Source organism: Mus pahari, chromosome 15, assembly GCF_900095145.1.
Source record: "Mus pahari chromosome 15, PAHARI_EIJ_v1.1, whole genome shotgun sequence".
Lineage (NCBI taxonomy): Eukaryota > Metazoa > Chordata > Mammalia > Rodentia > Muridae > Mus > Mus pahari.
The window spans coordinates 63,791,336-63,806,226 of NC_034604.1; the positions used below are offsets into that span (position 1 = coordinate 63,791,336).

General features: G+C 37.4%; 1 protein-coding gene across 1 annotated transcript; it reads right to left on the minus strand.

The window, feature by feature from the left end:
* Positions 1–11,129: 11,129 nt before the first annotated feature.
* Dynap (dynactin associated protein) lies at positions 11,130–14,563 on the minus strand. Its single transcript, XM_021214337.1, has 3 exons — positions 14,507–14,563; positions 12,176–12,256; positions 11,130–11,483 (listed from the first exon to the last, which is right to left on the minus strand). Exons 1-3 carry the CDS (start codon positions 14,561–14,563, stop codon positions 11,130–11,132), a joined length of 492 nt encoding a protein of 163 aa, XP_021069996.1.
* Positions 14,564–14,891: the final 328 nt, after the last annotated feature.

The following is a 14,891-nucleotide window of genomic DNA, read 5'->3' on the forward strand; positions in this document are numbered from 1 at the left end:
ATTAGTGGTTGTATCTGGTACTAAGAAAATTGGTTAATATTTTCTGCATCTGTATCCTCCTTTGAATTGTTCAATTTTCTTTGCATAATAAGCATGTTTGACTTATATCAGTAAGATGAATTTAAAACATTAAACAAGTTTCTAAACAGTCTTATGACCCACCTCAACTGTTGTCTCTTCCATAAGGCCTTTACCTATTTTCCCAGTAAAGAAAATCTATAAATCCATAGGTGGAAAAGCTCTGATACCTCACAGACTGGGCCCTTTTGGTTTATGTTTACAAATAATAGTTATTTAAGGAGAGAAAGTTTAAAATGTTCATTTTTTTCTCCACTCCCTTTAACATAAAAAATATGTGAGCAGAGATTTCAAACCAAAATAGAAAAGCAACAGTATCAAAATACATTTCCTTTAATTCATAAAACATACATAAAAAATTGTGAATTTGAACCACCCCTTTATACTGTTGAACACTAGAACTGACTGTTTCCATATAACGGTGACTGAGCACCTACTTCCCACTGTCCTTCCCCCTTCTTTCCTCCTTTCACTCTTTCCAGCCTCAGGTAGTTACTATTCTATATTCAAGCCAATTATTTTTATAGCATCCCTGTGAGAACATGCCACATTTATTTTCCTAAAATGTAATGACATTTTAATTGTCATGACTTCGTCATTGCATATTATATGCCGGTATTAAATTGTATGCCTCCTACACGTGTACATTTATTAAATATTAATAAGAATTTGACAGCACTTGTGGTGGACTGTCCCTGTAATCTCAGCACTTGGAAGGTAGAGCAAAGAAGTTTATGAATTCAAGGCCAACCCTGGACTACAGAGTGTGTTGCTATTCCAAAAGTAACTTAAATTTGAAAAACTTAAAAAAAATGTTTAGAATTGGGTGTGATGACTCTCCCTTGCAATCCTAGCAGAGGCAAGCAAGTTGCTATGAGTATAGACAGTAAGGGATAAAGAGTGAATCTGAAGTCAGCCCGGATTATAGAATGAGACTTTGTCTTGAAAAAAGTCAACAACAACAACAACAACGAGGAAGTAGAAATACTAACTCCCCCACTCTGTCTGTAATATATTATCCACATGAATGGAATTATCATATCATGCCACATAAATGTGTATAATTTAGATAGTACTATTTGAAGAAACATAGTTCTTGGGGGAATGGTTGGTGCCTCATCATAGCTCACAGGTTTTCATGGAAGTTGAGTGATGCACCACATTCTGCTGTGTAGCAGACGAGCCTTTTTGCAAATGATGGAGAGTAGCAGAGCAAGGCACCAATGTCCTTATGACTGCTGCCTACTAGTGCTACTATTATTATTATTCTCATATGGATCTATGCTAGGTATGGCTGTACTCCAATTACCGGTGATGATTGCCAAAGCCTTGCCAACTGGAACAAACTAGGAAATAAGGTCTCCCAATCCAGGCATCACCTTTAAAGTTTTACTTCTGAGGAAACTTCTTGCGAATTCCAGTAATATGTAATCCAGGTGACTACCCCATTCTGCATAGTAGTAGAGCCTTATGACTTTCCCATCAGTGACAATTTCTATTCCTCATATTCCATAGTTGTTTTCGGGACGACTAATCTCCTGTAATTCATGCTGGCTTAGAAGACTATTCTTTGAGTCTTTTACTCACCGTGAGGAATAAAGAAAGGATTAATAGCTTGCCTGTAGATGACAAGCTAGGAATATGAAGATACTCCTCCACCTTATGCAAAGCAAGCCTGGCCTAGTTAGGAGTCATGGGAGAATGAGATCAATATGGGGTGTGAGCAGTGTGCAATAGTCATGAAGGGTCTGAGTCACAATTCAGTCTAAGGGGAGATAGATAGATAGATAGATAGATAGATAGATAGATAGATAGATAGATAGATAGATAGATAGATAGATAGATAGATGTAGATAGATAGATTACATACATACATACATACATACATACATACATACATACATCACCCTCTCATAAAAGAGGTAGAGGGGGAAAGCAGGCAAGGTAAGAAAACAGGGTGAATTCAGCACTCTCCTAAAACACTAAAGGGCACTCTAAAATGAAAACGTATTGGGCTGATCCAAGTCTGTTCCTGAAGTCAAGCTCAATGGGTCTGCAGGAGATGCCACCCTGATGTAGGTGGTTGGGAGGTGGCCATAATTCAGAGAAATAGCTATTGTCCCTGGAGATACACTGCAAGAAGAAAATGTGGTTTTTCTGAAATCCCTGCTCTCCCAGCAGGGAGAACCAAAGCAGAAAAGAGGTTTTAGAAGAAGGCATCAATGGGAACAGCCATCATGGAAAGCACAGATTCTGCCTTGGAGGAACTCGGAGACAAACTACAGTGAGCCAGGTACTTCCAATGGAAATGGATTTAGCAGTGCCTGACAACTAGCCAATCTCCTAGTGGATGACATAATCATTCTACAGAAAACTATTAAACCATGTAACCTGCATAACTGTATTAATAACTCTTTAGAATTTTAGTCCTTACAACTATATAGGCTACATGCTACCATTATTCCTCCTTAACAAATAGCAATCTGTATTGGACTTTGAGGAGGTCACAATTAATACATGGAACTTGTATTGGGATTCTATTTTCTTTCTCCCTAAAATCTGGGTTTCTAATCACAGTTGACAAAGTGTCCCTCTTCTATAGTAAAAGTATACTGGCACCAATTCCAGATGGTTCTTCTAACTCATAAAGAGAGTAAATGATGGTAACCCCAGCTTTCCTGGGGATGGTCCTCCTAGCTGCGGAGTGCCCCGTGCCTGTGATAATTCATTACCTTCACAGCAACTTTAGAAACAAGCTCATGACTCAAGTGTACAGACAAAGATGCTGATGACTAAGAGGGTTAAAACACACACACACACACACACACACACACACACAGAGCAAGGATGCTGATGACTAAGAGGGTTAAAATACACACACACACACACACACACACACACATACAGAGAGAGAGAGAGAGAGAGAGAGAGAGAGAGAGAGAGAGAGAGAGCTGTGCTACTAAGAGGTAAAAAAAGAAAAACTCCAAATCTTTTAGTCTTTTTTTATTCTTACTGTTTTTATTATTATTATTTTCTTTATTTACATTTCAAATGCTATCCCCAAAGTTCCCTATACCCTCTCCCCGCCTCTGCTCCCCTACCCACCCACTCCCACTTCTTGGCCCTGGCATTCCCCTGTGCTGAGTCATATAAAGTTTGCAAGACCAAGAGGCCTCTCTTCCCAATGATGGCCAAATAGGCCATCTTCTGCTGCATATTCAGCTAGAGACACGAGCTCTGGGGGTACTGGTTAGTTTATATTGTTGTTCCACCTACAGGGTTACATCCCCCTTCAGCTCTTTGGGTACTTTCTCTAGCTCCTCCATTGGGGGCCATCCAATAGCTGACTGTGAGCATCCACTTCTCTGTTTACCAGGCACTGGCAAAGCCTCACAAGAGGCCACTATATCAGGGTCCCTTCAGCAGAATCTTGCTGGCATGTGCATTTGTATCTGTGTTTGGTGGCTGATGATGGGATGGATCCCCGGATGGAGTAGTCTCTGGATAGTCCATCCTTTCATCTTAGCTTATATTACTTATATTCTTCCATGGGTATTTTGTTCCTTATTCTAAGGAGGAATGAAGTATCCACATAATGGTCTTCCTTCTTGGTTTTCTTGTGTTTTGCAAAATGTATCTTGGGTATTCTAAGTTTCTGGGCTAATATCTGTTTATCAGTGAGTGCATATCTAGTGACTTCTTTTGTGATTGGGTTACCTCAGTAAGGATGATATCCTCCAGATATATCCATTTGCCTAAGAATTTCATAAATTCATTGTTTTTAATAGCTGAGTAGTACTCCATTGTGTAAATGTACCACAGTTTCTGTATCCATTCCTCCATTGAGGGACATCTGGGTTCTTTCCAGCTTCTGGCTATTACAAATAAGGCTGCTATAAGCATAGTGGAACATGTGTCCTTATTACCAGTNGGAAGATCTTCTGGGTATATGCCCAGAAGAGGTATTGCTGGGTTCTCCGGTAGTACTATGTCCAATTTTCTGAGGAACCGCCAGACTGATTTCCAGAGTGGTTGTACAAGCTTGCAATCCCACCAGCAATGGAGGAGTGTTCCTCTTTCTCCACAACCTCGCCAGCATCTGTTGTCACCTGAATTTTTAATCTTAGCCATTCTGACTGGAGTGAGATGGAATCTCAGGGTTGTTTTGATTTGCATTTCCCTGATGACTAAGATAAGAGTCACAGTTTATAGTGTTCTAGGATGAAAGCTATTACTTTGTGAGTTTCTTCCATTTCTCACAAGAAATCTTTACATAAGAACACTCTGGTTGGGTGTGGATTTTGGTGGATGAGTGGATAGGGAGATAGGAAGGATCTGGGAGGAGATGGAGAAGAAATCGTTGAAAATGTAAATTATATGAAAGCAATCAATTTACAAAAAAAAAAAAATCAACAACCAAACAAAAGAACACTGGGGTCAGGGAGAAGAAAGACTGGATGAAATATCTGAGCTCATTTCTTGCCCTTGTCCAGGCTCTAGACTAAGACACCATAGTTCACATGTTGAACATCATCACGTTTTAACTGCACATGGGTTATTAACATGTTCTTGTGGCAATGATCTCTGAGAATTCCGAATGCTACGAAAATTAAGACATAAGAACATATTTCATTTATGTTTTGAAATCTTGCTACTCGAGTTAAGATGGTTCTCATAGTAAAAATGTTACTCATTTTAAAAAATTATTTGTTGTTTTAGGAAAGGCATTAGTGCAAAATATATTGCTATGGCTTAGCCATTGGATAACATATGCTGTATCATTCTTGCGTGACGGGAGGTAAATCCTTTAACAACACATCCAAACTTCACCTCTTATCATTTCCAAAGTACCTTTGCATACATTTTACTTTCTATTCCACCCCATTCTAACCTGTGTGAAGCTGTGAGCAAACCATGAGTAAAACTTCCTTAGACATTTCCATTCTTTCATAACAGTTTTCTTAACTGGATAGCATAATCACTTGAAATTTTCTCATTGTTTATCAACTTCTAATTGAATGAGGAGAAATGCCAACAACTGGACCATGTAACAATGGAACACCCAACCATGACTTATGTATTTCGCCATTGTCCTGGAATGGTTGACAGCACTAGTTAACATCTACTTAATGTCTCTCATGTGCCAGACTACTCTTTAATGTGCCGCATGTGTATTAGTTCACTTATGCTCACAGTAACCCTACAAAATAGGTACTGTTTTATCCACTCTTTCTAGATGAGAAAACAGAAGCTTAGGGAAGGTGGTTCACAGTTCCCAAGGTCACATGGTAGGTGAGGAAGTTAGAATTCAGACACTGGATGCTTAGTTGTAGAGTTTGAACATCTTAACTTCTATACCATCCTTCAATGAGACCCAGAAAGAAAATTAAAACAAAACAAAACAAAACAAAACTGGATCTCAGGGGCACTGAAAGGTAAAATTGAAGACACAATAGAGAAAATATCAAGAGAAAAGTGCCAAGCCTCATTTTGCTTCTTCTCTTTTTTCCTTCTGATTTCTACCAGTATTCTTCCAAATATTGCATAAGTAGAAGTTATTGAAGAGCGACTTGAATGCACTCACAAATATAAGGAAACAGTCAAATCTAAGTCAGAAACTGGTTCGTGCCAGAGCAGAGCCCCACAGTTTGGGTTCTAATCTTAGCTTTAGGCACCAATGCACTAGTGAGAATGATGAGGTAAAGGGATTAAATGCTTTGCACTGTGCCTGCAAGCCCCATATCCCTCCAAAGCCTGTTCCGACTCCACTCCCTTCCTGTCCTGGATCGGATGATTCCTAAGGCTCTTCTAGCTACATGTTGTCTCTGTGATATTGCCAGTGTACATTCATCTGAAAACACAGGTGCTTTGTTCTTCCTGCCAGTACAGGGCTGAGCTCTTTGGGGTTATACAAATATGGAAAGCATGAGCCACTCCTTTTGGGAGGGACTGCTGTTGTTCCCCAGTTAAGGTGAGCCTCCTGGAGACATGAATCCTCAGCCAGTGAGGTTGCCACCTAAGGCCAGCTCATCCTTACATTATGCATGACGCAGTATTACTAGATTTCCTTATAAGTTCGTAACTGCCAGATGTTTATTCAAATTTCATTTGTTAAAAAAAAAAAAAGCCCTGAGGTTTGTGAAGAGATTAAAAACAAAGAGAAAAACACTTGTATATCCCTCTTAATGTTTTAATTCAATTACTGTGTCAGATTCTTGGTCATCCCCAATATTCACCATCCTTATTTTCTTCATAAATTACAACTCATATGTTAGATGGAGACATCCATACATCTTCCTAGTCCTTTTGTGACTCCCAGATATAGTCATATGACTAATTTCTGAAAACGCAAAATGATAGAATTGCTATATACAAATATTGGGAGGATTTGCACTTTAAAGTATCTGACTTCCTTTCTTTGGGTTAATTTGTCAATTACAATAAACTTAACATTACAGACTGATAGAATTCTCTTTAAGGTAGTTAGCGGGAAGCAATAACTTGGAATTTCTTGTTCCATTTATAAGAGCACTCACAGCTTCCTTCTAGGTCAGAAGCAAATCTAGGGACAAATATATCCGATGTCACAGGACCTGTGCACACAATGTTCTGACAAATCTAACTAAACTTCAGAGGAGGTGCATACTCACACGAAAGACTAGACACGCATTACCAACCACTTTAGCTTCTTCTCTCAGTTCTTATATCACATGCTTCTTTAGTTTATTTTCTATTGTGAGATGTATTAAAGACAATTAAAATCCATCTTGTCTGATTTGTACAAAAGTAATATGAAAAAGAAAACTCACACAAGACAAACATAAACAGAAAAACTGATTTAAAAAAAACTTTCGCCAGATGTTTAAGATAGTGAACACTCATATGAATAATTTAAAATGCCGCACTGCTACTACACTTCTGTGGATATATGTTAACGAGATAAATACCAGAATGAATGATGGGAAAGTATGATGGTTTTAGTATTTGTTGGGTTGATTGTTAGAACTAGTTAAGCTTTAGACAAAGTTGTAGACAAGCTTACCTGCTGAATGTGCAGACCTCACTCAGTACTGTCATATCTTTCTAAGTCACATACTGAATGTGCACGCCTCTCTCAATACTGTCATATCATTTTAAAAATGTTCTTAGGTTAGATATTTTAACAGTTAAACACAGATCCCACAACTCTGTGGACTATTGAATAATTTATTAAATCACTAAAGCCTAAAGCAAAAGAAAAATCTAAGAATCCATTTCAATCTCTCATTTATTAAGAACAGAAACCTGATCATCTCAGATAACCAGAAACAGGATGCCCACCACCCACAGAACAAATATTTAACCCCAGAAGTCCAACTCCCAACCATGATGCTGAGATGCTCAAGCCAAATAAGGTGAGCCTCCTTCCACATTGTCACATTCTGCAACATTGTTAAGCACATGGAATAAGTCTCCCCACAGCTTCCTATCACTCAAAATGGCTCAGAGAATACAGAACACTTTCGTATTATCCTTTACTGGCAATATATTTAAAACCTAAAACTCTTTACTCATATCACAAAGCAAATTTTAAACTGTATTCGAAGAATACTCAAATCTAGCAAAATTAAACTTTTTTATATCATTGTATAATAGAAATAAAAATTTGAAATTATTCTGAAGGAAATGTGTGAATAATTATTCCCCTGCATTTTTAAACTCTTACATATAGTTTAGTGATATTTTTAAATTCATATGACGTCTTTATTCATTATTCTACCAGTAAGTAGTTTATCATATATAATTCTTCCTAGACTCAGTATTTATGTAACCACTACCTATGATAAAAATTTTAATCATGACCTATGATTAAAAGCAGACTGTAAGCAAAATCAGAGGAATGATAACATATCACCTTTTTCGTTTGCAAATCCCATTTTCTCTACAAAACTGTAAGATCCGGTCTAGTTTAACTGGCCTGTCATTTCAGCAAACAAACCTAGGATTACATAGAAATCCAACAGCATTTTATTTGCAATCTACATCTTTGTCTTAGAGCATCCCTTTTTTATAGTCTGCTTTTGCAGGATTAGTAGTCAAAGGGTAGGCAGGCAGGATTCCTTACCACTGAATTCTTTTTATACTGAAAAGATTATGCTCCAAGTAAGTATTAATCACTAAGAACATGAGTAACAGTGAACAATTCTTGTGTTTCATCACAAATGATAAACAATGTGCCCTTCTAGTTATAGTGTTAAATTATATAGATATAGTTAGAGGATAATATCGATAGTGATCATGAGAAAGTGTGGTGTGAGTGCATGTAAATATATACCTTGTCTTCATCTGAAATCTTTCCCAGTGTGCCTTTGCTTTTAATTTTATTTTTTTCCCTTGTATTCTCAATTTCTGTTTTAATCCAGATATTTGTCTTCGTCTGAAATTCAATCTTTGACTGAAACATTCATTATTTCTTAATGGTTGCCAATGGTTTCTTTTAATTCCTCAGTATGAAGATCTTTTCTATATCGGTCAATAAATATTTATTAATTTTTAAAAATCACTTTAATGAACATCTTGCTTCTCTCAGTACTGGCATGGAAATTTAAAATAAATAAAAATCAGTTAAATACAAGTGATTAGGAAGGCACTTCCCTGGCTAGATGGTAGGTTGTGACTAAAGAACTAAGAAACAGAAACCTACATTGAGCCGGGTCCACACAGCATCCCTCTTTCCTCTTGGAATGCTCACTGCAATATACCCCTACTGGCTAGTGTTCATGATGCTATAAGTTTCTGTGCATGCTGTTGGAGAAGAGAAAGAATATGCCGCAATATTACTTAGAAACCCTACAAGCAAGAACATATGTCTACCCATGAAAGAGTAGCACAAATGTTATGGGTGTGACCGACTTATCTTCTGATTAGATCTAAATCCTGCTCCATAAGATAGAAATCAAGCCCAGTACTATTAGCTGGGCCCCAAACCCATGATTTCTTAGGTCATGGGCTCTGATGAGGGCCTAATATCATTATTCTGCTAAATAATAGTAATAAATTGCCTCCTAAATTCCTATCTTTGTATGCATATGTTAGTATATCTCTTAACATACATCAGAAAAGCTCCTCTTTGCAATACATGTCAATTAACAGAGTGATAACCCTTCAACTGGTCAAAAGCTGTGGAGTGTTCTCAGTGCTAAATGTGACATTCATATCACAGCCCTCTGCCCAAGGCTTGGGAATCTTTGAAGAAGTGCCATTCTAAGAGGCAGAAGTGGTGGCTATCTGCAAAGAGTCACTGTTTCCAGTACCCAATGAAGGAGCTGCATAGAAGACTTTGCAGTAATTGTAGTAAGTGTATTGTAACCCCCGAATTACCAATACTAGAGAGAGGGTTTGTTATCCAGACAGTTTGCCTCTGTGTTCCCTGCCAGAGGCTCCCGTCCTCCCTCCCCTTCCCCTAGTGTTAGAATAGCATTCAACCCTCCTGCTGATGAGCAGCAAGACTCCAGGTGCCTGTCCTTGAGACCTTAGAGAAATAAGCTCAAGGGAGACCATGGAAAAAAGGTAAACAGAGGTCAAGTCACAAACAGTTATAGCTGGCCATAAAATTATTCCTCGAACCCATTACAGCCCCCTGTCCCACTTCGGCACTATTCCACCCTCTACTCACCTTTTCTGTGAATATTCACACTATTCCTCCTAACTATACTGTACATAAATCCAATGTTTTCTGGACTCAGGATCGATTGCCAAGTGCGAGGTGGGTGAACCGAGTTCTAACTTGAAAATAAAAAACTCTTTTGTGAGTTGCAGCAGACTTTGCAATTCTTGGGCTCGTCTGAGTTTCCCGTGAACTCAGGACACAACAAGAGCATGCATGTATGTAAGACCTGCAGAAACTCCAGCGAGACCAAAAAAATAAAATAAAATAAAAATTCCATCATAGAGGGAAGAACATGAATAGAAAATGCCACCATGAAATGTGGAGCTATTGGAGTTGATAGTTTCTGAGAGATGGAGTCAACTTTCCTTAATGATGTGACTGACTCTCATAGACTACCATATATATTCCAGAGCAAGCCCCATTCCCAAGACTTAAAGATGTGACCCTGGTAGGCTACCATATTCTAGAGCAAGCCCAACTCACAAGCCAAGCTCAAGGAGCAAAGAAGAAAATCAAGTAAAAAAAAAAAAAAAACAAAAAAACCAAAAAACCTCCAAGTTGCTTGTTAAGGATGGGAGCATGGAAAAAGTAGCTCTTGGAGGGGAATAAGGAAAAGGCAAACATCTTCAAAATACATTATATAAAGCTCTCAAAAAATTAATAGAAATAATTCCCCAGAGATTGGTAGTTCAAAATAGGTAACAAAACACTCTTTGTATTATCCTACACGAATCAATCATATTCTATTGGAATTTGGCTTCTCTAATCACTTGACATTGTGGGTGTATCTTCATAGCCAAGATGTTCTAAGGCCATGGGCTAGACTGTTGAGAAGTAAAATGTAAGACTCAGAGGTGACATGCAAGATTAGGTTTATTGAAACTTGCAAGTGGGGAAGCTAAAACAACAAAAAGTCAGGAAGAAGATGCCTCAACAAACTAAGACTCAGTGCCACAGGCTAGACAAATAATGCCTCTGTCCTTCACAGTGTCCAACAGTACACGGACTCTACACCATGTTACCATACCTGGATAGCCAGTGACCCCCATGTAGACCTGCATCTCTTGTCCCCTCCATGATGCTCCTTTGCCACATGAACACTCTTAAGGAGATAAGTTGGAAAATTAGAATTCATAAGCAGAAACATGATTAATTTAGCTGGCTTGGTCCCAACCTTAGTCCCTTTTCATTGTCCCCTGACATGGGAAAAGTCTCAGAATGAGAGAATTTCCAGAACATGGCAGGTATTAAGTAATCAGTGCAAGACTATCACCACATGGAAAGCAGCGTAGATTATTACAGATCTAGGTCTAAGGAAGCCATACACTATGGGATGTCATAGCAGGGTCTTGGGTATGTTCCTCTTCTGTGAGAATATTGATCTGGCTTGAGGACCAAGAGTTCACGCTATTATTTGTTCATCTTCAAGTTCAATTTCAACCTCATGTTCTGTGGAGGTACGGGTCATCACTGTAGTAAATGTGGGCAGGGTGGTAGGCAAGGCCAGGGTGGTTGTATTTGTAGGAGATGGAGTGGTCTCAGGTCCAGGTGAAGGGATTGTAGTTGGAGATGGCGTAGAGGGAGAGGTACAGGGATCTTGGCAGGACCTTCCATCTGTGTGAATGACGATGGTGGTATTGTTGGAATTGCCAAAGGGCCCAAAGTAAAAGGCCAACGCCGTAATGGCTGTAGCAACTAGACAAGCCAACAGACATATTAGGAATATTTTCCAGAGGGAACACCGGTTTTTCGTCACCTGAAAAACATTACAAGAGTAATTATTTCTGCAGACACAAAATGGTAGCAGGTAACAGATTTCAATTAGAAGATGAATGTATTTCATTATTATTAAAGGCGGTTAGGGATATACAAATGTCTCCCCTTACACACACACACACACACACACACACACACACACACACAACATAACATATAATTCTGAACGGACAACAAAATCCCTCAGTGATCCCTTCCATATTAAAGCAATGTTTTCATATTAAATAGATTGCCTTAGAAATTATCATAATATTATCAGGTACAAATGTCTCGAAGTAGATAATTATTTCTAATTAGTAGAGGCAAGTATAAAAGTAAAGGTATATTTAGATAGTTGTCTTTGTAAGGTGGAACATTTCAGGGACCTCTTTGTTTATTTTTTGTTCGTTGTTCATTCTATCTAAATTTTCACATTAAATATTAACACTTGTAATTAAAATTTTTAGATATATTTTGCATGTCAAGCATAAGTACTGAAATATATGAACAGAGGGAGTAAATCAGCTTTAATCTATGTGATCTTAAAGACACACAATCTAGCGCTATCACTTTGTGGGAGACCTTATGGTGTCCCAGGAACCTATCAGAAGTGCCAGAGTAGGACTTGACTGTCTTATTTCAAGTTATTCTAAGAAACAATAGATGTGTCTAACCACGTCTCTCAGACCTTACCCGGTGTAGCTCACATGTCACATGGTGTGATCTGCAGCCACAGTGTGTTCCTTCAGTTGAACAGTATGGACTCCTTAAGAACTGTACAGAAAATCAATTAAAAAGCAGATAACACGTCTTAAACTTTAAGAATGAGGAAAGTTTATGTGATCTGGGAACACAGTACATAAAACAAACACAAAATAAGATGAATGTAGCATGGTGCAAAGGAAGAATTAGGTAAATTCTATGAGTATAATGGCTCAAGGATGACACAGATATGTTTATGGTTCACATCGAATGATTGAAGAAGGATAATAAGTTGATTATATCAATAGCAACCTCAGTACCGTCGAACAGGTGTAAAGAACCAGTTCTGATGAAGGGGGCCAAGCAAAATGACTTTGCATGAACTAAAATCAATTCAGGATAATTCCTGAATGTGAAAAAAACTGTTTACCTCAAAATGATGTTTTAACAGTGAGGCATGAGGGCCATCCCATTAAAGGAAGGAGAGTGGAGAATGTTTTCCTGAAAATTCTCCTCAGTACATACAGATAGCGGAAAAAAAAAAAAAAAAGACAAAATTGCCAACATTTGCAGGATAGTCTAATAACAGAATTTTGAATAATCAACCATATAATCTATCAAAATAACTCACAGTTTATTAGTTTTAAATATATAAATAAATTTACATTAATATATATAAGAAATATATATATATATATATATATATATATATATATATATGGAAATATACATGAGAAAGCCATCACTTTCTCATGATGGGCACATGTGTGTCACTGTTCACAGTAGTAATGAAGTACATATATTGCCTAAATACATAAACCGCCATAGAATTATCACTAATAGAAAACTATAAACTTTATTGAGGAACAAGAGGCAACTTCAATAAGCATCCTTTTACAAAAATTTTCAATAATAGGATAACCTATCAGTTCCCTGAATTATAAGTAATATGATATGATTTAATTGATATAAGATCAATATAATTATAATTTTTAGAAGAAGTGCTTTGGTTGTTTGATAATAATTCCATGTGATAAAATAACAATCTAGAAGATTAGATTAAGTTAAATTTGAAGAGGGAATAACACTGACTTTCACTAGGTAAGATTTTGGGTGCATTCGGTTTGAACAGTTTTCTAAGGTTCACAAGATAAATACCACATAATTGTTCAAGACAAGGCTCCTCTGTCTTAAGTACCAGGAGAGGGTTCCTAACATCTGTCAGAATGGTGAAAACAAGATCCCAACCCCTCCTTTGTTTGCTTGTTCGCTTGTTTGTTTTTCTTTTTCTGTTTCTTTTCTTTGTTTCTTTGTTCCTTTCATTCTTTTCGTGATCTCAGAATTTTTTTTCTCATTATTTTCTTGGCATAATTAAGTACATTACATAAAGGACTGAATTGAATCAATATTTTCCTTATTGTGAGCAAGCACAATAAATCATGTTCTGCGGCTTATAGGGTGCTAACCAATCTGCTGCACATAGGAGGTTAAAGCAGTGATGTGGAGCATTCTTGAAATCGCAGGGAAAATATAATTTACATGTATGATATAGTCTAGTTTTAGAAAACTAAACTGCTCTCAGGTTCCACTTAAAGTATTGAGACACTAGTCTAGGAAGTTCTAACTTTGCCATCAGTATGTATACAAATTCTAGTTGAAAAAAGTTTTTCTTGTGTTATGACATAGATGTTGAACTGCAAAGTCATTTACTTTTTTATAAAGGAGTATATAAGAAAAAAATCAGTTTCTGCCATGGAATAGCTACATGCACTCATAAACATTTCAGTTTCCTTATTTGTGAAACCAAGGCATTAGTTTGAGTATGAAATGAGATCGAGATCACTCAGATATGCTTTCACGAGTCTGAGAAAAGCTTGAGAAATGTATTATCTCTCTCCACCATGAGACACTCTCTGTAATCATGACCTTGATTATAAGTAGACACATTTCTGTGGGAAAATAAATAATAAGTGCTTCCAATGGACTAATCTACGTAAAAATAAAAATAATATCGCAATATTTGCTATTACAATGGCTCTTCAAATCATCTCACCAAGTTGGTTTTGTTTTGTTTTCGTTTTCCCTGCAGTCACCTTATCATATGTTTTGATATAAATACTAATGTCCATGCATCAAGGATAATTCCCAGACATTCAAGAATATAAAACCATAGTCTGGCATACTATGTAACAAACACATCTATGATAATGACAACCGGATTCCCTCTGCAACAGTAAAGTTAAAAAATACCCTTAATGGTTTAAATGTTGATATCAAGAATATTAAACATGAGAGCTATTAAAAGTTGTCTATAGTACTCACCTGCTCTGCCACGTTTTGCTCAACATTCATGGTGTATTGCTGCTGCTTTCTAACCATCTTGGAAGAGATGAGCTCAGCCACAAGTCCAAGAAGTTATGTGCCAACTCTGTGGATTAGAATGAAGAAACGCTGAACCTCTGTTAGCTTAATAATTGTGCCTTTAATCGATGTTAATTCTAGAAACTTGGAGCTATTTATCTTCTTGGGAAAGGTCTAAAGGATACTACAAAATTAGATAAAGTAGAGGCACTGGCTGCCTTTTAAAGTACCAAGGAGGAAACATTCTCTTATATATGAAAGGCTTTAGGATGCTGGGAATATAGAAACTCTGGCTCCGTTGTGGGTTTCACACAGTTTCTCACAGTTTAGGAATTCCACGAGACTT